This window comes from Odocoileus virginianus, chromosome 22 (assembly GCF_023699985.2).
Source record: "Odocoileus virginianus isolate 20LAN1187 ecotype Illinois chromosome 22, Ovbor_1.2, whole genome shotgun sequence".
Taxonomy (NCBI): domain Eukaryota; kingdom Metazoa; phylum Chordata; class Mammalia; order Artiodactyla; family Cervidae; genus Odocoileus; species Odocoileus virginianus.
In genome coordinates, this window is record NC_069695.1 from 23,533,919 (window position 1) to 23,560,892 (window position 26,974).

The window sequence follows — 26,974 nt, forward strand, 5'->3', positions numbered from 1 at the left end:
ATGCTTTGTGAATTTGAACTGTTTTCCTTGCCATTTTTAAGAACTTGTGGTTATTGATTTCAATTAGCATGTTTTACCATTCTCATAAAATTAGCCAACAAAAAGACTTAAGCTATGTAAATTCTCTAAGTTACTGAGTTTAGGCGAGGTGTCATTAAATGTAGAGCAGATGGTCATTTAAGTATTAGAATGAGTCAAAAGCTAGCATCAGGTGGTTCATTTAACAGTGGCAGATGTCTTCATGAAGCTTAGCAAAGGGAAAGAGCGTTACTCTCTAGGGTGATATGGTATTCTATAAGGAGAAAAAGCACTAATGGGTTTAGTTAAGGAATTACATTTCAAGAAAGGGAAATTTTAAGAACTAACTCTGGCCAGGGCGGAGGAGGTTTTGAATGGAAGAGAACAGTGTTAGGTGAGAATGAATTGGGTGGATGAAGTAAGGGCAAACGAAAAAGCTACCAAAGTAAGAGGTCAGTAAAATGTTGGCCTTGTTCATTTAAGGCTCTTTCTCCTTTTTAATGTTTTCTTTAAACATCAACTTTTGTTTTAAAGTCAATTCATTGCATTCTCATTAAAAATTCTCTCCTGCTCGTTTTGGTGTTGGAGCAGCTGCTTTGTTGACTTTCTCCAGTTCTCAGCACCGGTCTGTCTCACAGCTGTTCAGTAGCTTTGTTGGCATTCGAACTGTGGGAACCAAGAGAGGATTTGGATGTGCTTTTGTGTGCATTAATGGTTTTCCTGAAGTATTCTTAAAACCATGAATTGTAGGAGGGTTTTTGTTTTTAACCAGTTATCATTGTGTGTTTAAATGGTTCCGTTTAAAGAAAGCGTGTACTCAGATTATGAGCTGATGAATGTTATTATTGTACTGTGTGGAAAATGCACTTAGAGATGAAAAATATGTAAATAGGGGACTAGTAAATATGAAGCATGGACTTGTCTTTTTTTGGTCAGGTGGGGATACATTTTCCCTTTGCCTCTCATCAATCCACACTCCTTTGAAGAGCTGGACCAACAGTTTAGGATGTGCCTCTCAGCGTGTAGTGGGCCAGTTTGTTTAGTATGCTTGGCTTTTTGTGATGGTGTAGGAGACCTATCTTAGACCTTGTTCAGAAATGTAACTATTGTGTGGACATTTACTGTTACTGCTCTTTGATATTATGAAGTTTTGGGTCCTGGTGTTTTCCTTTGTTAAGACAGATTAAGGAGTGTACGTGTTAGGTATGCATTTTATTTTCATAAGCATGGAATAACTAGGTTAGACTATGGGTTAAAAGAAGAAAACTTTGAGTTGTAGTTACGTACCACATTGCTAACGTAACAATTTGAAAGTTGGTTTCTATAAATCATTGGAGTTCCTCATATTTTTATTTTCAGCTTTTATTTTAATTGTAAGGGACATATACCAGCATTTCTGATGCTTATACTGCATGTTAAATGCCCCTTCTTACCCAGCTGCTTCCTAGAATTAATATATGCTGAGTGTAGAAAACTTGAAAAACCACAAAGGGGAGTGAATCCCATCAAGCACATTTTGGGGGTTATCTTTCTAATTTTTCTATGCACATGTGTTGTACATATAATGTAATTTATTTACCAAAGTGCTGTATTGTAATTCTTAGCAAACTACTTTATAAAATAATAATATTGTTTACCATCTCAGTAATGTTTCTTCTGCAATGTAGTTTAATAACCGCAGGGAATTTTCCTCTATGGATTACCTTAGTTCACACATAAATAGTCCCATATTTTCAACATCAGTTATGTTAAATTTTTATTTGCTACAAAAAATTTAGTATCATTGGGTGTACCTTTTTAAAATTTTGAAGGCGAGGTCAAAATCTTTTAGCGCATTTAAAACATTTTCCAGTTACCTTGTATGTAGAGATTGTATCAATTTATGTTTCCCTCTCAACAGTATCCAACTGACTGACTTTTTTGACACCATCTTCACATACACAGATGTGTTATTTGTAATGTGTGCTAATTCAGGAAGATAAAGTTGGTATCTCTTGTACTTTCTTTTTAAAGTTATGAAATTATAATAGACACTTCTCCAAAAAAGACATACAGATGGCTAATAAACACATGAAAAGATACTCAACATTGCTCATTATTAGAGAAATGCAGATCAAAACCACAATGAGGTATCATCTTATGCTGATCAGAATGGCCACCATCAAAAAGTCTACAAACAATAAATGCTGGAGAGGGTGTGAAGAAAAGGAACCCTTTTACACTGTTGGTGAGAATGCAAACTGGTATAGCCAGAATGGAGAACAGTGTGGAGATTCCTTAAAAAACTGGAACTAGAACTGCCATATGGCCCAGCAATCCCATTGCTGGGCATACACACTGAGGAAACTAGAATTGAAAGAGACACATGTACCCCAGTGTACATCGCAGCACTGTTTACAGTAGCCAGGACATGGAAGCAACCTAGATGTCTGTTGGCAGATGAGTGGATAAGGAAGTTGTGGCACATATACACAATGGACTGTTACTCAGCTATAAACAGGAATGCGTGGGGCTGAGTCAGTTCGAATGAGTGGATGAAACTGGAGCCTCTTATACAGAGTGAAGTAAGTCAGAGAAACACCAATACAGTATATTCATGCATATATATGGAATTTATAGAGATGGTAATGATGATCCTACATGCAAGGCAGCAGAAGAGACACCGATGTGAAGAACAGACTTTTGGACTCTGGGAGAAGGCACAATCATCATATGTGGGATGATTTGAGAGAATAGCATTGAAACATGTATATTACCATATGTAAAACAGATGACCAGTGCAAGTTCGACGCATGAAGCAGGGCACTCGAAGCCGGTGCTCTGGGACCACCCAGAGGGACTGGGTTGGGGAGGGAGGTGGGAGGGGGCTTCAGGATGGGGGACACACGACACCTGTGGCTGGTTCATATCGATGTATGGCAAAAATCACAACATTGCAAAGTAATTATCTGCCAGTTAAAATAATTGAAAAAACCGAAAAGCGAAATAATTCAAGTGTACAAACAGCAAACGAATGTGGACGTGCCCTCTGCTTCCTCATCTGTGCCGCCTCGGCCTCTGTGCAGTTGGGAGGAGTGGCTTGGTCTCCTCCGTTTGCACACTTTCTGCGTGCGTGTGCTCACATGGGAGTGTGCGTGACGTCTACATTTTGTGTTACGCTTAGACTTGACTCAGGATTATAAAAGATGCTGTTCGGCCATTTTTTCTAGCACTTCTATGGTTTTCTTTTTTCATACTTAGCTCATTATCCTTATTTTTGCTACACTGTCCTGCAGAGAACTATAATTTAACAAAGATTGTATCTTATTTTTAACTTGCTTTGTTTTAGTTGCAATGGTTGCATCACAAATACCCCAAAACTTTGCACTGTGGAAAATATTTGTATGCTTGAGGCTGAGCGGGAAGTGGTTTGCCTCTGCTCCACCAGGGTCTGGGGCTTCAGTGAGGAGAGTCAACAGTGGAGGGGCCGGCCCAGCCAGCCTTTCTTGGGCATGTCTTTCCACCTCTCTGTATCTTCTCCAAATGGTCTCTCCTTTGTGGCAGCCTCCGGTAGCCAGACTTACTGTGAAAGAGCTCCCGGGGCGGGGCGGGGGCGGTGGGTGGCGGGAATCTTGAAAGGGGGAGAAAGACACATGGACAGACAAATGGCACAGAAATCACACAGTGTCACTCTGACCGCCTTCTGTTTACCAAGGCACATGTCCCCTCTGGTTCATGGGGAGGAAAACAGACCTGCCTGTTGATGGTCACTTGTCATTCATTGTCCTGTTGTCAGGGGAGCACTTGGCGTGGATATAGTCAGTGAGATTTTCTTTAGAAAATAATCTGCCACACCTTTCCTCCATTTTAAGTATACACTCAGTTTTCCAGGAATGTAACTGATCTAAATCTTAAAGCAGGTGTATATCTGTATTTCAGTAAAATCGATGAATTAAAAAACCGCTCATAGTGTGGTTTTTGCTGTTTCTTATTAAAAAGTGCGATTTTTATGAAAATGTAAAATTCACATTAAGTAGCCTTGCATCAGATATGACAGTTGTTCCAAGTCTTTTGTCTGTTGATAGGTTTTAGAATTTACCTTAAAATCTTAATGTGAGCCAGCATAATTTCTTTCTTAACTCTGTAGACTTTTGCTATTTGTGTTGGGAGATAATAATTACAAGAATATTTACAAAATTATGTTTTCAAAATGAACACTTTAAGGAAAGGTTATATTTTGGTTTAAATAAAAATATAGCAGATTCTTAGTAACCCTTGTGATTAGCCAGATTATGGATTCCTTGCTACTTAGGGAATTAAAAAAAAAAAAAATCTCCTCATCTGATTGAAAAACACCAAACAAATCCTTTTCTCTGTACTCACTTATACACCCCAAAAGAAAGAATAGATGCACATTGCATTTGGCCTTCTGATTTATATCCTAAAAACACTGAAGCATGCAGTACCAGTGAATGCTGATAGTTCTGAGTTGTGCAGCCATAAACTTGGTTTTTAATTTTAGTTTACAGTCTGTTAAGCCCGAGTCTAATCTCCTCTGGGCCTGTGGCAGATGATCACTTCCATGACTGATGCAGTCAGAATTAATTAGCTGTAGGCTAGGATGGGGAAGGCTGGATGAGCTGCCCTGGAGTGGGCCTGCCTCGGATGGCAGGTGTGTCCTCTGTTGCGGTCCTGGAGTGAACACAATGAACAGAGCCCAGGGGATAGGTCAGGGAAGCTATAAGCTTTGGGGGAAAACCAGAGATAAAATAGTAATTAGTGAATGGAGAGGGCGGGTAGTTTGCTAAAATGAAGGTCGTCCACACATGAATTAATTGATTATTCTCCATAAGTAGTCTCTGAGAAATTGAGAAATTTGTTCTTTAATTTTTGTATAAAGTATTGCTGAATTTGCCAAGGATATATGACAACTTTGATCACTAAGTTAGAAATGGTTAGAAATCGTTGACTAGTACATTTAATATAGCTATATTAAGGTTAAGTGCAGTCTAATTCCTTATATTTGCCTTTTTGCTCTAATGCCTTTCAAAGTATGTTTACCCCTGTTATATCACTTCAGCTTCACAATCTCTCTTTCCATGTTGTCTTGATCTGCTTGGGCTGCCATCACGATCTACCACAGACTGGGGGGACTGGGGGATTTGTAAAGAACAGGAACTGATTTCTCACAGAGACTAGGTAGTCCAGAGTGGTGATGGCTAGTTCGGTTCCCTGGTGAGGGCTCATTCCTTCCAGTGTTCGTTTCTCCCCACCCCACCCCTCCCTCCCTTTTACATCTTAACCATCTCAGCTTAGGCACTTAATTTAGAATCTGGTTACCATCCTTATAGAGATTTTAAACTTGGATATAGATATGAGTTAAATAGGGTTTTTCTCTTTTCCTGGAAGTAGCAATAGTGTATTAGTTCTTGTTTAGTTACAGAAATGCTACTTTTTTTTTTTTTAAGAAGTGCTACTTTTATAGTTCTTGCATATTCTGCACATTCTCATTTTATTCTTAGAACATACCTTCCCTTTCATGTCACTTCCTCCAAAAGGAATGAGGTTCTGAGAACTAATAGGACTCATTTTTTGTTTAACTATTGGAAAATCTCTAAATTTATACAAAATAGAGAGTATAATGAATCCCTGTGTTAACTGTTACCTAATTTCAAATGAGCAGTCTTGTTTCATCTCAACTCACCATACTTCCCCTCCCTCTCCACTGTGTATTTTGAAATAAATACTGTAGTTTTACATGTAAATATTTTAGTTAAAATGACTTTTGTGGACACAGAGAAAGCTATTGGCAGAGCCAGAATTTGATGTAGGAGTGTGTCATCATCGGGCGTGACCATTCAGCATGTCATGAAATAGTGACACTGATGTTCACAGGCCACACATTGTTTAAAAAACCCCTAGTTTTAATTTACTTGGACAAGTGGTCTTTTTTTTTTTTTTTTGACAAGTGGTCTTAATTTAACAGAATAATAAAGGAGCATTATTCCCTCATCTTATTACCGTACAGTGCCAGTTTTTTCGTTAATTTGTAGTGGCATTTTTGGTGGAGATTGTTTTACCAAGTGCTTGTTTTATTTTTCTCGTGTTTATTCTTTTTCCTTAAGGGAAAAAAAAAACAACACCCCACAACAAATTCAGCTGTATTATTTCCCATTAAACTGGGAAGCAAAAAGTTATCAATACCTAGGGATAAAAGCTTAAGTTAATTGACAGCTTGTTTCTGATATTACGAGGATAAAGCTGTCTTCTTCTTTGGAATTATTTACCTGGAGAATAGGTTCGTGTTCCTCAAAAAGTGTTTTGTGTGTTTTTAGTCTTAAACATCTCCTTGATGATAAAGGATTCTTCCTTCTCTCTCTGGATTGAACCTGCATTTCAGGTTTGGATGAGAGCAAGGAAAGTGCTACTGAGAAGTGTTCTTACTAATGAAAAAAGAAGGAATAGGAAAGGTTTAGTTTGTAATTTGTACTCTTTAGAATATTTGCTGTCTGTTATCTTGAAACTGTATGTGGTTCATTTGAAATATTGTTTCTTGCTTTACTGAGCTATTTTGTAAAATGTTGTCTTCCTATTTTTTCCCTCAGGGAATACTGTTCAAATAAACAGTACTTGAAATTAATGTCAGCATGGCATCTCTGCTTTAACAGGCATCAAGCACGATGGAACCATGTGTGATACCTGCCGCCAGCAGCCGATCATTGGCATTCGGTGGAAGTGTGCGGAGTGTACAAATTATGACTTGTGCACCGTTTGTTATCATGGAGATAAACATCATTTAAGGCATCGCTTTTATAGAATTACCACACCAGGGAGTGAGCGGTATGGGAATCAATTTTTTTTTTTTCCAATTGCAATTCTTTGTATCTGTTACATTTTTTGTACCATTCAGCCTTAAACATAGGATTAGGAAATAGCTTCTGACAGCTGGTTTAGTGGGAAGTAGCAGATGCCAGGCTAGATGAGGACCAGGGCCACCACATCACGAGAAGAGAGCTAGTGCAGACTAGCTATGTGTGTTTTCCAGGATAATCACATCACGAGAAGAGAGCTAGTGCAGGAGCTATGTGTGTTTTCCAGGATAATCAGGGCTGTTTGTTCTCTCGTATGGAGATGTGGCCCTGCTCAGTGTTTGGCTGTGCGAGGGTGGCCCAGGGAAGGCTGATGGTTTTCTCCGTATGCATTCTGTCCTGTGAACACTAGGGCACAGTTATGGAATCAAGAGACATTTATCAGACTATAGAGCATTAAGACTGTACTTGGGTAAGTCTGAAGATAAATAGGGCATGTTATCCTTAAGCAGTTTACAGGCTAAGGGATTATTTGATCAGCAGCGATTATCATATGATGTTTCAGACTGTATATAGAGATACGTAAAAAGTGTCTTAGGACCAAAGAGAGGAGTGTTGAGTGTGAGTCAGTGCAGAGTTTTCGCTGACGGAGTATTCTCAGGGAGCTGTGACTGATGCAGAGAAGCAAGAGTCAAGTCGGTGAAGGGAGGCAACAGGAGTGATAGGAAGATGGGTTTTTGGGTCAGACTGTCCTGTTTCAGATCCTGTCCCTGCCATTTGTTGAGTCATTTCCTACAAATTATTTAGTTTTGTCTTTTGCTTACAGTTTTTAAAGTTGGAGTGTAGTAAAGACATTCTGAAAATGAATAGAATAATGAGATAAAATAGAATTTAAAAATTCCAATTCTTTTTGATTTTTTAGGAATGAGAAGGCTGTAGGAAAATAAGGAATGGAAGGCCTTGGAGAACCATGCTTGTCTAGGTAGCTGCATGTAGCATCTTTTTCAAGGTCCGTAGTCTTTTGTAGGTATACACTGCTTTAGAGACAGTTTGGTGTAGGTCAGATCCAGTCCACAGGTGTATTTTGCTTGACTTGCTCTCAATTTTTGAACAGTTGCTTACCTTGTAAAACTTGTGAAAGGTGAATTTCTGTGAAAGGTGATTTCACAGAAAGATCAAGTTTATGAATTCTAACTACCCCCCCTGCTCCCGCGCCCTGACCCAGGCTGTCAACACAGGGCCTGCATTTGTTCCTGGCAGCGGTTGGCTGAAGCCCAGGAGCATCTGCCCCTTTGGACAAACCGTCCTCTGGAGTTCACCAAAGTCCCTACCACTCCTTATTGTCTTCCTCTGCCCAAGGTCAAGTGCCTTTTGCCATTTGTCATTGCTGTGGCGCTGTCTCTCTTAGGCCCTTGTTTGTAGTGTGTGCCTGGCAGTTGTAGGGTTTTGTATATGCCATCTCTAAAGTAGTGAGGAGTTGTAGTGATGCCCTGCAGTGGTTAGACTGGATTCATGTGTTGATTCCATTCCTGTTTAACTTTTGTGACCTTGGGCAAGTTATTGATGCTTACCTCTTTGGGACTTAATTTCCTCATTTGTAAAATGAGCAATGTAATAGATACTACCTTTATCTTAAGGCGGGTAACAGAGTTTGTATCTCTTAAGTATTTTTATGTATAGGAAAAGCTAAGTGAATATAAAGTGTTGTTATTATTCCAACTACTAATGTCTTCATCAGCATAACCTAGGGAATGAGGAAAGTGTTCCTGTTACTTGCTGTTATGGTGTTAACCAGAGCAAAGAAAAATTATATTTTTTCAAAATATATAATTTTCAAAATAACCTTTTATATAGTCTTTATTTTAAAAAATAAATTGCAGCCCATTACCAATTTTATTTTTATATAAATTTGAAAATAGATAATCTTCTTTCAGGGTTCTGTTAGAGTCTCGTAGAAAATCGAAGAAGATCACGGCCCGAGGGATCTTTGCAGGTGCCAGAGTGGTACGAGGAGTGGACTGGCAGTGGGAAGATCAGGATGGAGGAAATGGACGCAGGGGAAAGGTAAAGGTTGTTTATGATCCAGCATGTTGTTCTCAAATGCTGTATATTCAGATGATGTTAAAACTACTGTAATTGAATTTCGTGGCCCATTTTCTTTAAGGCCAATAACAGTTTCTTAAACTTTCATTTTTTTTTTCCCCCTGGGAAGAAGAATGATTGTTCCCTCTCTGCTGTACACGTTAGTGTTCAGTGAGAAGATTGGTGGGTGGGTTTTTCTTTTCCACCTTTAGGCTTCGAGTTGCCATTTTGCTGCTCAGAATGCCTTTCTGAACATCCTCTTTGGGCCAGTCCTCCTTAAGCAGTATCTCATGCTCTTGGCTTTCTTGTTATTAACATTTCATCTGAATTTACTTGCTTTATGTTCCATTCCCTCAAACATGCATTTCTGAGGGATCATAGGCAGAGTGGTCTGGGGGTCAATTACAGCAGTTATTCTGAAGGGAATTTTGTAGTCTCTTTAATGGGTTGGGATAACCAGAGATATCAGGGTAAGTGAGTTGTTGGTTTTGCTTATCTTGGATTTCATGTTGCTTCTGCTGGTGATGCAGTCGTTGATTCAGTCAACAAATCCTGAACGTTTGTTCTGGGTATTTTGCTCAGTGAACTGAATGTGCATTCAAATCCTGAGTGTGTGTTCTGGGTGTTTAGCTCAGTGTACTGAGTGTATATTCAAATCCTGAGTGTGTGTTCTGGGGATGTTTTGCTCGGTGTACTGAGTGTATATTCAAATCCTGAGTGTGTGTTCTGGGGATGTTTTGCTCGGTGTACTGAGTGTATATTCAGGTCCTGAGTGTGTGTTCTGGGGGTGTTTTGCTCGGTGTACTGAGTGTATATTCAAGTCCTGAATGTATGTTCTGGGTGCTTTGCTTGGTGTACTGAAATTAACAGCATTTCCCTTTGAGACTTTAGCATCAGTCCCTGTTCCACTGTTACCTTCTGTAAAGTACTGTTCTTAGCATTAAGGAATGATGACTTTAAAGTCTGTGTCTTCTGAGGAACTTCTCCTAGGAACTTGAAGGCCTCTTGTACTACTTCGTGCTATACAGATTCTTTTGAATTTAAGATTTTTAAACATTTGTCAAATAAGATGTTTTCCAAATTCAGAGTATTGCTGTATCGATTTCATTTTTAAATGATAAGGTCTAATGTTTAACGTTTGAAAGTCAGACAGATATTTTAGTTTTTATCTTTTAAGTACTTTTTTATTAAGGAAGCAATGCTTTTTAAGAAAAACTTTAGTAAATATTTACTGACCACTTAGGTGCAGGATTCTGTTCCAGGTGTGAGGGTTGTAGGAATAAACAGAAAAGGCGAAGCTCCTATTCTTCGGAGACCTGTGTTCTCATTAGAGGAGATGGAGAACCAGAAATCCAAATCTAAGTTCTGTGACCAGCAGCATTAGTGTCACCTGACAGCTTGTTAGAAGCATGCTAGGTAATAGCTCACCTTCCTCCTAGACTTTCTAATTTAGAATCTTCATGTTAATAAGATACTTAAGTCACTCAGGTGCACATTACATTTTGAGAAGCACGTTTCTTTCTTTTTTATTATTTAAACTTTTTGTTTTGTATTGGAGTATATATAGCCAGTTAACAATGTTGTGAAAGTTTCAGGTGGATGGCAAAGAGACTCAGTTACATGTATACATGTATCCATTCTCCCCCAAATTCCCTTCCCATCCAGGCTGCCACTTAACATTGAGCAGAGTTCCCTGTGCTATGCTATACAGCAGGTCCTTGTTGGTTATCTGAAATACAGCAGAGTGTACATGTCCATCCCAAACTCCCTAACTATCCCTCATCTCCCCTCCCCACCCCCACCCTGGGCAACCATAAGGAGAAGCATGTTTCCAGAAGCAAAACTAGACCGCAGACCAGTGTGAGTTTGGGGAAGGCACCGTCTCTGGCTGAATGGAGTGCTGTGGGGGCATGCTTGGCAAGCCAGTGGGCAGAGCAGGGGCAGCCTTGTCCCAGTGCAGGGGGTCTTGGTGAGTGGAACTCAGCCTGGATGTCACCCTCTGCTTTCCTCTTTGGCAAGGCCCTTTGTGCAGTAAACAGCTTCTGCAGTCATTTACAGCAATCCTGTGTCACATGGGGTGTGTAAAACATGCGTTGAAGCTTGGAGAATAGTAGTGAAATTTTAAAAAGTAAATTTTATTCCTACTCTACAGCTTAGAAAAGAGTGTTATGAATACCTTTAAAAGCCTTCTGTTTACTCTTTCCCAGCTGCAAGCCCTGCAAGGTAACTCATTCTTCCTGTCATTATTCCCTTGTTTGTCTTTATTATTGTATGACTTAGTGCTCTGTATTACAACATTTAGGATTTAATTTTTTGAGAAACCAAGTAGCAAGCAGAAATCTAGCCTTTGTAAAGACAGAGGAGAATTGTGCTTTTAGACGAACGCTTCTAGGGAGAAGATAAACTGAATTCAGTCTCTGGATAACGGCATCCCTGGGAGCTCGTGAGAGTCTTTCTGGGGTAGTCAGTGGCCATGGTCACTAGTGGGTCCTGGAAACGCGGGGCTCAGCGTGGGAAGGACAGCAGGGAGGGCAGAAGTATGGACCACGTGCTGTACGCTGGGCAGGAATGGAGTCAGAGCGCGTGTGCTGTTTGCTTCCAAGCTTACCGTGCTGCTCTTCAAAGTTTTAGGAATAAGGCAAAGCAGAGTATTCTATGGAGTGGGCTGGTTTAGGTGGCAGGGAATGGGCGGGTGCAGGGGGGAGTGGGAACCTCCTCATTACATAGTCCAGTAAACCAAGTTCAGTTGAGCATTTGGGTCTGGCTCACTTGGGCAGTGTGTCCTTAGGTCGATAAAGCGATATGATGACAGTGGACATCTTGGTATTGAAAGCCTTCAGCATGTCTGGCCTGTGAGTCACGCGGCTGCAGTCGGATTGCCCTTGACACCTGGTACCCAGCAGGCATCTTGGCAGCCCCCTCTGATGGACGCCTTTGTCTTTTCCTGGCTGGATCTTGTGTTTTCTGTATCCTATTACATCATCTTCCTTAGTTACTCTTCCTTTTGATGGAGTACACCTCCTAGTAATGTTTTTTGAAAGAGTGCATGAGAAGTAAGTTTTTTAATACTTTTATTCTAAAAAGTGTTTTAGCTTTATATTCTTCCTCACAATTATGTGGTCAGAGGGTTAAAAAAAACTTTTTTTCATCACCTTTTCAAAAGCAGTTGCTGCTAAAGCCTGAAGCCACATAAATGGTACTTCCTGGGATTTGTATTATACTGACACTTCCTAGGGGGAATGCAAAGTAGCAATTTTGAAGCTTTGAGTCATCACTATTACATTTTTGGTTTGTTATGATTTAATACTTGTTAATTTTAGGAACAAAAAGAAAAATAAATGAAACCATCTTGCACATATGACTCTGAGTGAGGGAACTTAATGTAATAGGAAGTCTTCAAGGTAACATTATTTAAGTACATGTTTGAAATGAAATATAATTTTTGTCTGACTCTGACTATGTGTGTGAATGAATAAAGTTTTTAATTTCCCCTTTTCCTTCATGGCTGGCTTCTCTCTCCCAGTCCTCTGGTGTAACCCACACGAACCTGGTGTAACCCACATGAAGGTGGTAGTGTATTCTTATCTTTTTTACCTTGAGGTTCAAGATTCCCCATTCTCATTACTATGTGTTCTCAACTGTATGGTTAGTTTGAGCCATTTTAAGGGATAGATTCCAAATTAGGCTGATATTGTATGCCTGCATGTACCGTGGTTTTTTGCATGATGACAGCAGTGTTAACACAAAAATAAGCAGATCAAGTGCAGGCTTTGACAGACATGATGTAAGGATATCATAGAAATGTGTAATATGGTCTTAACTACCTATGTTAGTATTTCAAGACTGTTTTCATTTTACAAATGCTTTAAATATATGTTAATTGCCTCATACACATACACTAGATATATTTCCTTCTTTTTATTTTATTTTATTTTTAGTTCTATCACTTTATTGTTACCAACCCATCTCCCTCCACTCTCGTGCACACATGCTCAGTCATGTAATCCCATGGACTTCAGCCCGCCAGGCTCCTCTGTCCATGGACTTTTCCAGGCAAGAAGACTGGAATGGGTTGCCATTTCCTTCTCCTATTTCCTTCTTTTTAAAAAACTTTATTGTGGAAAATTTCAAACATACACCAGAAAGCATAATATAACAAATCCCCGTGCACCCAACATCCAACTTCAGAATTTATCAGTGTTTTAAAAACTGCCATTTATTTGTTGAAGAAACCAAGTTCTTTGTATTTTTCTGATTGATTCTTTATGGTATTCTTTAACGTGTTCTTCTAACTGTTGTATTTCTTATAAACTTATTGTGAGATGTAGAGAAATGAGTAGATTCGGGTTCAAGTTTATTTTGGCAAGAGTACCTCGTTACTGGTGTGTGTACTTAGATTGCACATAAAGGAGGCATGTAAAGTCTTGATTATTCTACTATTAGTAGTGTTAAGATTGATCAGTGCAGATATTGTTGGTTTGATCTTTACAGAACTTCTCAGCAACCTTCTACCTAATGTTTTAGTAGCCATTCCACACATATTTATTACTCAGAATCGAAAGTAAGAAATTAATGTAGTTATTTTCTTATGCTTTCCACTTTATTTCCTACTCAACAAACTGAATCACATTAACAAATGAAGTGATTTCATTTAGTGATTCACAGTTTGAGTAATGAACTTGCTTATATTCCAAGTAATTTGAAATTTAGGATGAATTCGATTTAAACAAAATTTGTAGTCTTTGTTTTTTAGTTGATCAAATGCTTTTTTGTCCCTCTCGTAAAAACACAGACTTATTTAATCTAGTACTGCATTTTTAAAAATAAATGAAATAGAATCTGACTGTATTATAATCAAAAGTGATTTTTCCTTCCTACAAATTGCATGTTTCACTTTAGAATGTTAGAAACTCTTGCTTTTGAAAATTATACAGTGGTTAGTTGTGAAAATCATAAAACACAGCATGGCAGCGATGGACTCCGAAGTCGGGATGGTAGTTACTTCTATTAGGAGGCAGGAGGGTGGGGTTGATGAGAGGCATGCAGGGGACTTTAAAAGTACTGGTAATTTTCTTTTTCTTAGTCTAATGTTCATTTCATTTTAAATTATTTTTTAAAGTTTGTGTTATATTTTTATAACATAATTTATTTTAAAATTAGAATAAACTCATTTACTAATGCTTTGAAATATTATTCAAGTATTTAATTAAATCCTAAGCATAAAAACTTTTTATCTCACAAAAGCACTGTAAAATACATGGCTTGCAAAATTGTTTCTTTAGCATAGGATGAAAATGAAGCAGTCATTATGTAAAATATGTAGCTTGCAAAACTGTTTCTTTAGCACAGGGTGGAAATGAAGCGGTCATTATGTATCCTATTTGAAATAGTAGTCTGTTTTTAAGGGCATACCTTAAAAATTATGTTTAGTATCAGCCTGGCACTCTGAGAAACTATGGAGGGTGGTTGGTAAGTGTCAAGATGGAGAAGAGTCGTGAGTTGCACATGTACAGCCTCCCTGTCTGGGCTGTGGACTGGTTCACTCGAAAATCCCCAAGTTCAGTGCTCACTTGTGGGTCATTTTTGTGTGGTTGATTCTTGGTCCTAAATCAATAGCAACTCTAGTTTTTTTGTTAAAATAAAATTTTTTTTGTTTATTTTTTAAGTATTGACTACTTTAACGAATCCGTCTGGTGGCATGTGGGGCCTGGAGGTAGTGTCTGGGTTTCCACTGTAGTTGTGGCATTTTAGCTTGGATGGCCTGCTTTCAGGGCAGCTGAGGGGCACTGCTGGAGGAACCAGATCTCTCAGGCCTTCTTTAAACATGGCCTTTGAGCCTGTGCTCATCCCCGTTCAGCTGACCAGAGAGCTGAGTTATCTTGAATTGTTCTGAGTATTTGGTCAAAGATTTTAAATTTTGTATCAAAAAATAGGTTTAAAAGAATACACTGCTGTTAGAAGGAACCCTTTAAGAGTAAAGATTTTAAATTTTGAATTATGTATTTGCTGATAATCCATCATCACTATAATCACTAAGCCTCTCAATTTAAAATTTCTGCAGTAGTTTTAAGGACTTCCCTGGTGGTCCAGTAGTTAGGACTCCATGCTCTCTCTCACTGCTGTGGCCCCAGGTTCAATTCCTGGTCCAGTAAACTGAGATACTACAAGCCATGCAATGTGGCCAAAAACAAATTAAAATTTCTACAGTGCTTTTAGAAATAACCTTATAATATTCTGGAAAAGTATCTCTAATTCAATTATATGTTAGAAGTGACATATATTTGGCAGGTAAGTGTTTTTCATGATCCTGTTACACAGGATTGTAACTGAAGTAATTTTAAAGATTTAAATATAATTAAAAGAATCAGCCTCTCCTCTCTTCTTAAAGATTTTTTTTCCCCTCAAAAATTTCCCTTAGGTAACAGAGATCCAAGACTGGAGTGCATCAAGCCCGCATAGCGCAGCCTACGTTCTCTGGGATAATGGTGCTAAGAACCTGTACAGAGTTGGCTTTGAGGGCATGGTAAGTGTAAGAACCATAGAAGATGAAAATATTGGGTGGGTGAAATAAAGGAAATTAAAAATAGCCCTTATTGTAATCTTTCATTTTTTCTTGTGTCGTTTCCTTTTGTCATAATATAGTCATCTGAATCATGAGTAGGCAGTAGGAAGGAACATCTGTAAAGTGAGAATTGAATATGATAGGTGTTAACATTATTTTTAAGGTGTTTTTTCGCTGTATTTTTAAAGTGTACTGTTGATAATTGAAAATGACTGACCTAGAAACACTGTGAATTACTCAAGTGCTTAAGGAGTAGTATTTATATATAGGTTGATTCCCATTCTTTTCTGATGGCTGGGTAGCACTCCTTGTATGGTTATGCCATTGTTTATGAAATTTCTGTTGATGGGTGTCTGGGTTGGCTTTTTGTTTTTCATTGTTGCAAGCACTGTTTCAGTGACATACATCCTTGTGCATATGTCTTTGTACATTTATGAGTATATTTTCTTAAGATAAATTCCTAGAAGTGGAATTGCTAGGTTAAAGTATCACATTAAAACAGTTTGACCCATGACTCTTTGGCTAGGATTGAACTAAATGTGAACTCCAGTGGCAAAGGAGGCTGTAACAGAGAGTTGGATTGTGTGTATGTGTGTAAAGGAGCTCATTTTCTTAATATACTAAGTGTATATTGGTCACTTTATACATCTATATATATGTATATATATATATATATATATATATATATATATATATATGGTACTGTTAGGCATCTTCAGGTAATCTAGTTCTGAATTTTCATAGTCACCCTCAAAGTTTCTCATCTAACTTCATATTTTCTGTACTTTTCATTATACCACAACTGCTTCCCCATTCAAATAGATACTTAAATAATTTCTTATTAAAGCTAAGTGGGAAGGAACTTCAGTTAACTAAATTATGGTAAAATAAGGACTAAAAGTGATATAAATAGGAAATTATATGGACACAGAATCAAAAGACTGGATTTGGTACTTTCTTTTTCTCCCTTCTGACTAGTTTTGGATAATTTCCTTTATAAATGAATCAATGCCTACCTTGTATATCTGATAAAATTGGTTAGAAAGATCAAATGAGTTGACCTCTTTTTTGGTAAAAGTATCTTTTAAATGGAATGTATTACATACTTTTTAAATACAAGATTTTTGTTGTAGTTCTTTTTTTCCAACAGGTGTTTTTGAAAATATTTCAGTGGTAAAGATCCAGACATTTTAATTTTGAACTATAAAAAAAAAGCTTAAAGTGTGACATATTTGAAGATCAAGTTTATAGTTTTTGATGGGTATTTTTGAAAGCAGTGTTTAGTGTGATTATTAACCCAGAGCTACTTCTGTTGAGGATAATGTTCTGAGTGAACATTTTTGCCTATTTTAGGTATTGAGCTATACTTGGAGCTTTTAAGGGTGATTCTTTTGGTTTCTTTTTTTGTAGTCTGATCTGAAGTGTGTCCAGGATGCCAAAGGAGGTTCTTTCTACAGAGATCACTGTCCTGTGCTAGGTGAGTTAGCAGACAAGAAAATTTCTGAATAATGGGTCAGAATTCATGGAATCAGAAAAGTGTTTCAACTGGGCTTTACGAAAATTAGTTACCATTAAAGATTTTTAAAGGCATGCTCTTGGTTGTGTTTGGTTTTAAAAGCATTTGTTCTTTTTTAATGATTCATTTAGTCTCTGAAAGAGTTGTCATGTCTTGCTAAATTGATACATCATTTATAGGGCATACCAATACTGTGTGAAACTTTTTTGTTTTAATCATGAACTTGTTGAAAAATTTTGTGTTGTATTACCAATGTTATATCTCTTATACTGCTGAGAATGAGACCGAACAATTTAATATTTATAAATTCCTTAGAATTTAATTCCTTTGAAAATATAACAGCAGCTCCAAGATTAAGATAATATGATAAATATAAATTAACATATGATTAAAATAAATAACAAGAAAACCAAAACTACTTTCGTTTTATAGATCCTTCATTGTTGCTGCAATGGACATTTGCCACATTCTTCCAATTAAGCCTTTAGGCTCTTCTGATTTAGCTGTTCTCGTGTGAACTCTTGTGTTCCTCTTTTCAAATCATTTGTTTTCCCTTACTGCCCCAAAGTGCTGTTTTCTTGCAGCATAGTTTAACTTTTTAGAAAAAAGGAGAATATGGAAGAAAATCTTATGGTTTTGATGAGAGATGAGATCATCTCTCTTGCATTCAGAAACATTCTTCTTTTGTATTTGGACTTTACAAGAAAAGTGTGGAATCAATGTAGACATTTAGGATCCCTCAGCATAGTGTTTGATGATCATGCATCCTTTGTCCCAGAAATAGCTTTGAAAATAATCTTGGAAATGGGCTTTTAAAATATTTAAAAATGCTATTGAGGCAAAAATCACAAAAACCATTTGGTAAATAATAATAGTAAGCACTTCAGAGATAACAAAATTCCAGGAGTCTCTTTCATATTCTTTAGTTAGCTATCCTGACTCTTCAACAAGCCGTCCAGGCAGAAAGGTGAGTTACCAATGCCCAGAGCTTTGTGTTCCGATAGTCAGTGTCTAGTCGTCTATAGATTCTGCTCCTCTTCAGTCATTGTTATAAATCATTACTTTATTTCTGCTTTTGAGTCTGTTTTCTTTTCTTTCTTTTCTAAGGCTGTATAATTGTAGACTTTTATACTCACATTTTATTTTCAAAACATTTTAAGATTAGATAGTAACTGAAACTCAACTGTCTGGGGCTTTTTAAAAAAAATTCAGAACAGTGCAGTTGCCTGTTGTTGCTGTGGTTTTCCTCGTCCTTGGTCACCTCCCTCTGCAATTACAGGTGAGCAGAATGGCAACAGAAATCCTGGCGGACTGCAGATCGGTGACCTGGTCAACATAGATCTTGACCTTGAAATTGTACAGTCTTTGCAGCACGGTCATGGCGGATGGACTGATGGCATGTTTGAGACCTTGACTACAACTGGAACAGTTTGTGGAATTGATGAAGATCATGACATTGTAGTACAGTATCCAAGCGGCAATAGGTTGGTTCTATTTCTTAATTTTCAGTAATGGCAAGTGAAATTTGTCTACAGAGGAACTCTGAGCCTTACAAAAAGCAAATAATGTGACATAACAAAGACTTCTTACAGCTGACTCTTCAGTAGTAGAAGAAAATCCAGAATACCTTAGTAAAGTGGAAGGAAACAAGTAAGAACTCTGTGTGTGTGTGTGTGTGTGTATTTATGAGTCAATGTTCTGTGCACTTTTTTCTCCCTTTAGTGAGCAGGATACATTGTGTCAGTATTGGGTCCAAGTGTAGCTAACAATTTGTCTGTTCCTGGTGGACTGTATCAGTCTACCCTGAATGAACAGGGTAATAGCAGTGAACCCCTCTGGTCCCTGTCTCCTGTTGTCTCATGGTGATACAGCTCTCCCTTGCCACACGCTCATCGGTATCAGCAACACAGCACTGTGTGCATTTAGTCATTTCTGTAACCTTCCGTGCACACCATCCTTCCATGCACACTCCATCCTTCCATGCTCCTTGTCTCCCTCTTCTCTGGATAACTCCTCTGCCTCCTGTAAATACTGAATATGTGCTTGCCTCCTCTCTCCAGCTACCCTCCCTGGTACATGCATACAATATTTATCTGTTTAAGCCTCCTATTATCCACTAAAATGGTTATTTATTTGATCTCTGGGTTTCAGGTTTCTTGGAGACTGGGCCTGTGCCTTTTATTTGTTTATCCCTAGGGGCCCAAATGTATCCAATTTACTAATATGTTTATAGTATTTTAGAGAAAAAATAGTTAATTGTCAAATCTTTATTACTGCCATGTACTTAAAGAAACTAACTCTCCCAAGTTTCTTTAGGGGAGGGATTATATATCGAATAAGAAAAATAAACATTAAATTGCTAACCAAAGTATAGAATTAACTCTAGTTGTTTTCAGATCTGGAGAATATATGTGACCATATCAAGAGATGCACAAAAAATATTTGACAAAATCCAACATCCTTCATGGTAAAAATAATAAATAAACTAAGAACAGAAGGGAACTTCTTCAGCCTGATAAAGGGCATCTATGAAATCCTACAGTGAACAGCGTCCTCAGTGGTGAAAGACTGAATGATTTCTCCTTTAAGATCAGGAACAAAACCAGAATGTCTGCTCTCCTTGCTTTTATTCCATCTTGTCCTAGAGGGTCAAGCTGTGGCAGTTAGGCAAGAAAAAGAAATAAGAGGGAGAAGTAAGAGAATGGAACAAGTTAAGCCATCTCTGTCCACATGTGATGTGATCTCGTGCATAGAAAAATCTAAGGAATCAACAAAAAAAAACTATTAGAAGTAATAAATGAATTCAGCATAGTCATGGGATATAATATTAATATAGAAAAATAAAAAGTGTATTTCTCTATACTACAATGAACAACCTGAAAATGAAAATAAGAAAACAATTCTGTTTATAATAGCATCAAAGAATAAAATACTTAATATTAAATTACCCCAATAAGTACAAGACGTATACACTGAAGACTCTAAAACATTATTAAGGAAATTAAAGATGACCTAAATAAATGGAAAGATGTTTCATATTTATGGATCAGAAGATCTAATATTGTTTAGATGGTGCGTTAGTTTCCTAGAATTGCCATAACAAATTACCACAGAGTGGCTTAAAACAGCAGAAGTTTCTTCTTTGACAGTCCTGGAGGCTAAAAGTCAGGGTGTTGGCAAGCCTGATTCCTTCTGGGGACTCTGAGGAGAGTCTGTGCTGCGCCTCTGTCCTGGCGCCGACAGTTGCTGTAGTCCTCCGTGTTCCTTGGCCGGCTGGTGCATCACTTGTTTCTTTGTCTCCGACTTCACTTGGCCTTGTCCCCAGCGAGTCTGTGTGTCCCTGTGTCTTCACATGACCTTCTTCTTCTTTTTTGGGGTGAGGCACACATTTTATTTTTAAATTCATTTAAATTAATCTCTGGTTAGTCAAGTTCAGTATCAGAGATTATCTGATACTGAGAGCCACACAAACCATCCTCTGGCCCACTGTTTTCTTTTCAATAAGCCAGCACTTGGAGCTCAGCCCTCCATGAGGAAGGAACCCTAAGGAGGTGTAGAAGAACATTAATTGAGCTCATGGAAATTCTAAAACCTTTTACATAGAAAATGATGAAAAGATGGTTGTATATGACCTTTTAAGGACACCTGTCATTGGATTTAGGGCCCATGCTAATTATTCATGACCTCATTTTGACTTGATCATATCTGCAAAGACTCTGTTTCTAAATAAGATTACATTCAGGTATTGGGGATTAACATTTCAGCATATGTTTTTGGAGGAAATAATTCATCATTTAACATATGACAGTATTCCTCAAATTAATCAACAGATGTGTACAATCCCTATTAAAATCCTGTTGCCTTTCTTTTACAGAAATTGGCAAACTGATCCTAAAATTCATGTGGAAACTGAAGGGACCCAGAATAGCCAGAACAGTTTGAAAATGAACAACAAAGTTGGAGGACTTCCTAATTTGAAAATTTACTACACAGCTACAGTAATCAAGACAGTCTATTACTGACTTAAAAATAGACATGTAGATTCAGTTCAGTTCAGTTCATTCACTTAGTGGTGTCTGACTCTTTATGACCCCATGAACCGCAGCACACCAGGCCCCCGTGTCCATCACCAACTCCCGGAGTTCACCCAAACCCATGTTCATCGAGTCAGTGATGCCATCCAACCATCTCATCCTCTCTTGTCCCCTTCTCCTCCTGCCCTCAATCTTTCCCAGCATCAGAGTCTTTTCAGATGAGTCAGTTCTTCACATCAGGTGGCCAAAGTATTGGAGTTTCAGCTTCAAAATCAGTCCTACCAATGAACACCCAGGACTGATCTTTAGTGTGGACTGGTTGGATCTCCTTGCAGTCCAAGGGACTCTCAAGAGTCTTCTCCAGCACCATAGTTCAAAAGCATCAATTCTTCGGCGCTCAGCTTTCTTTATAGTACAACTCTCACATCCATACATGACCACTGGAAAAACCATAGCCTTGACTAGACAGACCTTTGCTGACAAAGTAATGTCTCTGCTTTTTAATATGCTATCTAGGTTGGTCATAACGTTCCTTCCAAGGAGTAAGCATCTTTTAATTTCATGGCTGCAATCACCATCTGCAGTGATTTTGGAGTCCAGAAAAATAAAGTCAGGCACTGTTTCCACTGTTTCCCCATCTATTTGCCATGAAGAGATGGGACTGGATGCCATGATCTTAGTTTTCTGAATGTTGAGCTTTAAGCCAACTTTTTCACTCTCCTCTTTCACTTTCATCAAGAGGATTTTTTATTTATTTATTTATTTGGCTGTGTTGGGTCTTAGCTGGAGCATGTGGGGTCTAGTTCCCTGACCAGGGATTGAACCTGGCTCCCCTGCATTGGGAGCTCAGAGTCTTAGCCACTGGACCACCAGGGAAGTCCCCAACAAGAGGCTCTTTAGTTCTTCTTCACTTTCTACCATAAGGGTGGTGTCATCTGCATATCTGAGGTTATTGATGTTTCTCCCTGCAATCTTGATTCCAGCTTGTGCTTCCTCCAGTCCAGCGTTTCTCATGATGTACTCTGCATATAAGTTAAATAAGCAGGGTGACAACATACAGCCTTGATGTACTCCTTTTCTTATTTGGAACCAGTCTGTTTTTCCATGTCCAGTTCTAACTGTTGCTTCCTGACCTGCATACAGGTTTCCCAAGAGGCAAGTCAGGTGGTCTGGTATCCCATCTCTTTCACAATTTTCCACAGTTTATTGTGATCCACACAGTGAAAGGCTTTGGCCTAGTCAATAAAGCAGAAATAGATGTTTTTCTGGAACTCTCTTGCTTTTTCGATGATCCAGCGGATGTTGACAATTTGATCTCTGGTTCCTCTGCCTTTTCTAAAACCAGCTTGTAGATTGGTTGAGTAGAATTGAGAGTCCAGAAATAAGCCCTTGCATTTAAAGTCAGTTAATTTTTGATAAGTGTTCAGCACAGTTCAGTGGGGGAAACAATAGTCTTTTCAACAAATGGTGCTGACAGAATTTACAAATATTCAATTATTGCAATGTTCATCTAATTTTGTGTTAACTAATGTTTATGTCAATTTTGCAATAATTAAAAAATAAAGCTGCAGTTAAAGAAAGCACCCAAACCAAATCATGCTACGTCAGTTGTATATTGGCATGCAATAGAATGAAGTTGGACCCCTAATTCACACCATGTTTAAATATTAAGTCAGAATGAATCACAGACCTTAATGCAAGAGGTAAAACTGCAAAACTCTTAGAACAAAACATAGTTGTACATCTTCATGACCTTGGATTAAACTGTGGTTTCTTAGATATGACCTTGAGGGTAGAAGCAACCAAAGAAAAAGTGAATAAGTTATACTTCATCAAAATTAAAACTTTAATATTTCTAAGGGGGCTGTCAAAACGGTGAAGAGACAACCTGTGGGATGCGAGAAAATATTTGCAAATCATATGTTTGATTAGGGACTTGTGTCTAGAATACACTGTAAAGAACTCTTAAAATTCAACAATAAAAGGTAAATAACCTAGTTGAAAATGGACAAAGGATTTAAATAGACATTTTTTAACAGACGATATTAATGTTGTTCAGTTGTATCCAACTTTTGGGACTCCATAGACTGAAGCCCACCAGGCTTCTCTGTCCATGGGATTTTCCAGGCAAGAATATGGGAATGGGTTGCTATTTCCTTCTCCAGGAGATCTTCCCAACCCAGGGATTGAACCCTGGCCTCCTGCATTGCAGGCAAATTTGTTACCATCTGAGCTACGAGGGAAGCTTCTCACAGAAGGTACAGAAATGGTCAATGAATGCATTGCATTAGTCTGCTAGGGCTTCCTTAACAAAATATCACAGACTGGTGGCTTAAACAATAGATATTTCTTTATTTATTCTTTTTTTTACTGTTCTGGAGGCTAGAAGTCCAAGATCAGGGTGCCATCTGGGTATGTTTCTGGTGAGACCTCTTCTCGGCTTGGAGAGGATTGCTTTCTCATTGTCCTCACATGGCACCTCGCCTTGATGACATCATTTAGCCTTACTTTTCTCCCTAAAGGCCCTGTCTCAAATATAGTTACATAGGAGCCATAGAGCTTTACCATGTGAACTTTGGAGAGATTCAGTTCATTCTGTTTCACCCTTGAAGAGATGCAGGACATTATTAGTTACTAAGGAAATTCAATTCACAACCACAATGAAATACAACTTCACATACTAGAATGGCTAGAACAGAAAGGTAGGATAGTTACAAGTGTTGCTGAGGGCATAGAGAAATTGGAACGAAACCCTCCTACATTAACGATAAGTAGGTGAAGTGGTCTAGATGCTTTGGAAAACAGTAGTTTCTCAAAATGTTAAATATAGAGTTGACATATGACCCGGCATGTCCACTTCCAGGTTTATATCCAAGAAAATTACAATGTGCCCACACCAAAATCTGTACATGGATGTTTGTAGAAGCATTATTCATAACAGCCAACATGTGAAAATAAGCCAAATGTGTATTGACTCCTGAATGGATAACCAAATTGTGGTATATCCAATGGAACATTTTATTTGACTGTAAAAAGGGATGGAGTACTGACATATGCTGCAACATAGATAAATCTTGAAAAAATTTGTTGAGTGAAAGAAGCCTGTCACAAAAGGTCACATACTATCTGATTTTATTTATAGAAAATGTCTAGAATAAGGAAATCCGTAGAAACAGAAAGTGTATTACTGGTTGTTAGAGGCTGGGTAGAGAGAGTTGATTTCACAGTGACTGCTGGTTGTCATGGGGGTATCTTTTTGTGATGATGAAAATGAAATTATTATAGTGGTGGTTGGTTATACAACTGAATATACTAAAACCACTGATTTATACACATTAAAGAGTGAATTGTATGTGAATTACATCTCAATAAAGAAGGGAAAAAAATCTTAAATTCAGAATAGCATGTATTAACATATGTTGTCTTAAATGGCCTCTCATTTGGAAATGGTAAATTAACACAGGTTAGGATTGTTACTTGCAGAATTCTTCCTTGGTCCAAATTCTCTTGGGTTCTAGTGTTATTAGTAACATAACATTTGACTTTTAGAAAAAAATTTTTTTATTCTTTATTTAAGAATAGTTTATTAAGTACTTATCCTGTATTAGGGCCCGTGATTAGTTTTAGAATTACAGAGACAGTTAAGTCATGGTCCTCTACTCTGAAGAAATTTCCCTTTAAAGTTGGATAGATAAAGTCAGAAATAGCTGTATTGAAATGTTTTAAGTAGTTGTGAGCAGTGAATATTCAGGCTGTTCTGAAGGTACAAAAGAAGAGTGATCATTTCAGCTGGTCTAATTAGCTCTCTGTTACAACCATCACTCAGCATATTAATAGAAGATCTGCATTCCATATACAATGGAATATTAACTGTTGTGTAGAGGGGTGCAGAATGGTGATCGAGGTGTGTTTGTGTGCAATGGAACTTTCACTTTACATGTTTCTGAAATGTTTTAATCTTTAACAACAAGTGTGTATTACTTTTATAACAATTTTTAAAGCATGCAAGCGATAATCTAGACAAAAGCGTATTGTACAAGTATGGTGAGATTATGGATGACTCTTCTCTCAAATTTGTATAATAAAATTCTGAAAAGAAACACAGATCATTCAGGATGTAATCGTAAAGGATTGCTTTACACTTTGGATATGTTATAATGCTTTTCCCCCTCCAGTGGTTAACTATGAATGTTGTGCTGAAGTGAAGTAAACTTACCAACTTCGAATTTGGTTTGGTTTTTAGGTGGACCTTCAACCCTGCTGTTCTCACTAAAGCAAACATTGTCCGAAGTGGGGATGCTGCGCAGGGTGCAGAGGGAGGCACCTCTCAGTTTCAAGTGGGTGATCTTGTCCAAGTTTGTTATGATCTGGAGAGAATTAAACTTCTACAGAGAGGACATGGAGAGTGGGCAGAAGCTATGCTCCCAGTAAGTGTATATTAAGGCCTTTGGGAGTCGGAACTATAGCTTGCTTACAGAGTTTTGAAAAGCTTTGATGAGTTTAATTTTAGAAACGATAACAGCTTAATCCTTTGAGAATTGTACTCTACACTGGCAGCTTAGCATCTGTATGCCTTTTATTTTCTAAATTTACTTCAGTTAGAGTAACTTTGTTGTTGTTTAGTTTTTTTTAAATTTTATTTTTTATTGAAGGATTATTGCTTCATAGAATTTTGTTGTTTTCTGTCAAACCTCAACATGAATTGGCCATAGGTGCACATATATCTCCTCCCTTTTGAACCTTCCCTCCCATCTCCCGCCCCATCCCACCCCTCTAGATTGATACAGGGCCCCTGTTTGAGTTTCCTGAGCCATACAGCAAATTCCTGTTGGCTATCCATTTTACATACGGTGATGTAAGTTTTCATGTTAATCTTTCCATACATCTCACCCTCTCCTCCCTTCTCCCCATGTCCATAAGTCCATTCTCTATGTCTGTTTAGTTGCTAAGTTGTATCCAACTCTTTGTGACCCCATGGACTGTAGCCCACCTGGCTCCTCTGTCCGTGGGATTCTCCAGGAAAAATATGGGTAGCCTTTCCCTTCTCCTGGGGATCTTGCCTGACCCAGGAATTGAATTCGGGTCTCCTGCAGTGTATTCTTTACTGCTAAGCCACCAGGGAAGCCCTTTGATTAGCCTGGGAAGATCCCTAAAGGGCTATAGTTAATATATGGTAGATAAATCTAATTTTATAGAGCCTTTAGTGGCAAATGTAATGTTTAGGTGAGACAAAGAGGCTTCCTGATCCTTCACCCCAGAATGACAGTGGCTTTCATACTTCTGTCTTGAAATTAGGCTTGATTCCAAAAAGGATTTAAACATAGATGTAAGCTTTGAGCCCTTTTTGGTTGTTCTTTTTAGAAAGATTTTATTTTTTTAGGCTAGATTAATGATAGTTTGGACTATTTGAGTTACAAGTTCTCTAGAGGTATCTTATAAGGTTACTTTTTTGAATAAGATTGTCATGATTATTTTTATATTTTGTGTAAGTGTAACAGTTTTATTAAAATATTTTTTAAAGATACTCTATAAAGTTTGTCGCTAGTAAATAATCCATTTGAATATGATTATCCTTTAAAAGTTTTTTAAATTAGGAATCAAGTAAAGTTAATACTTCAAACATGTAAAAACTGATGATTGATTTCTATAGTGTAGACTTGGAAACATAAATCTAATAAATCAAACATAAATCTAATCTTGTTTTTAAGACTTTAGGTAAAGTTGGCCGAGTGCAGCAGATTTATTCAGACAGCGATTTAAAGGTGGAAGTATGTGGAACATCTTGGACGTATAATCCAGCGGCGGTTTCCAAGGTGGCGTCCGCAGGATCAGCCATTAGCAACGCGTCTGGTGGTATGTTCTGTTTTGTGTTTCTTTAAAAGCAATGTGGTTTACATTAGAGCCCTTCCTCATTCTCCAGTTCTGGTACACAGATAATGTTATGTGTGATCTTGATTTTCTCCCAGATCACATT

General features: G+C 37.9%; 1 protein-coding gene across 1 annotated transcript in view; it reads left to right on the top strand.

Moving 5' to 3' along the window:
• Window positions 1–26,974, top strand: part of MIB1 (MIB E3 ubiquitin protein ligase 1) — a 98,080-nt gene that overhangs the window by 12,107 nt on the left and 58,999 nt on the right. Inside the window, exons 2-8 of the mRNA XM_020881743.2 lie at window positions 6,666–6,837; window positions 8,741–8,870; window positions 15,307–15,411; window positions 16,861–16,927; window positions 18,246–18,450; window positions 25,244–25,427; window positions 26,709–26,853. Coding sequence (XP_020737402.1) covers window positions 6,666–6,837; window positions 8,741–8,870; window positions 15,307–15,411; window positions 16,861–16,927; window positions 18,246–18,450; window positions 25,244–25,427; window positions 26,709–26,853 — 1,008 coding nt within the window. The remainder of the gene's footprint in view (window positions 1–6,665; window positions 6,838–8,740; window positions 8,871–15,306; window positions 15,412–16,860; window positions 16,928–18,245; window positions 18,451–25,243; window positions 25,428–26,708; window positions 26,854–26,974) is intronic.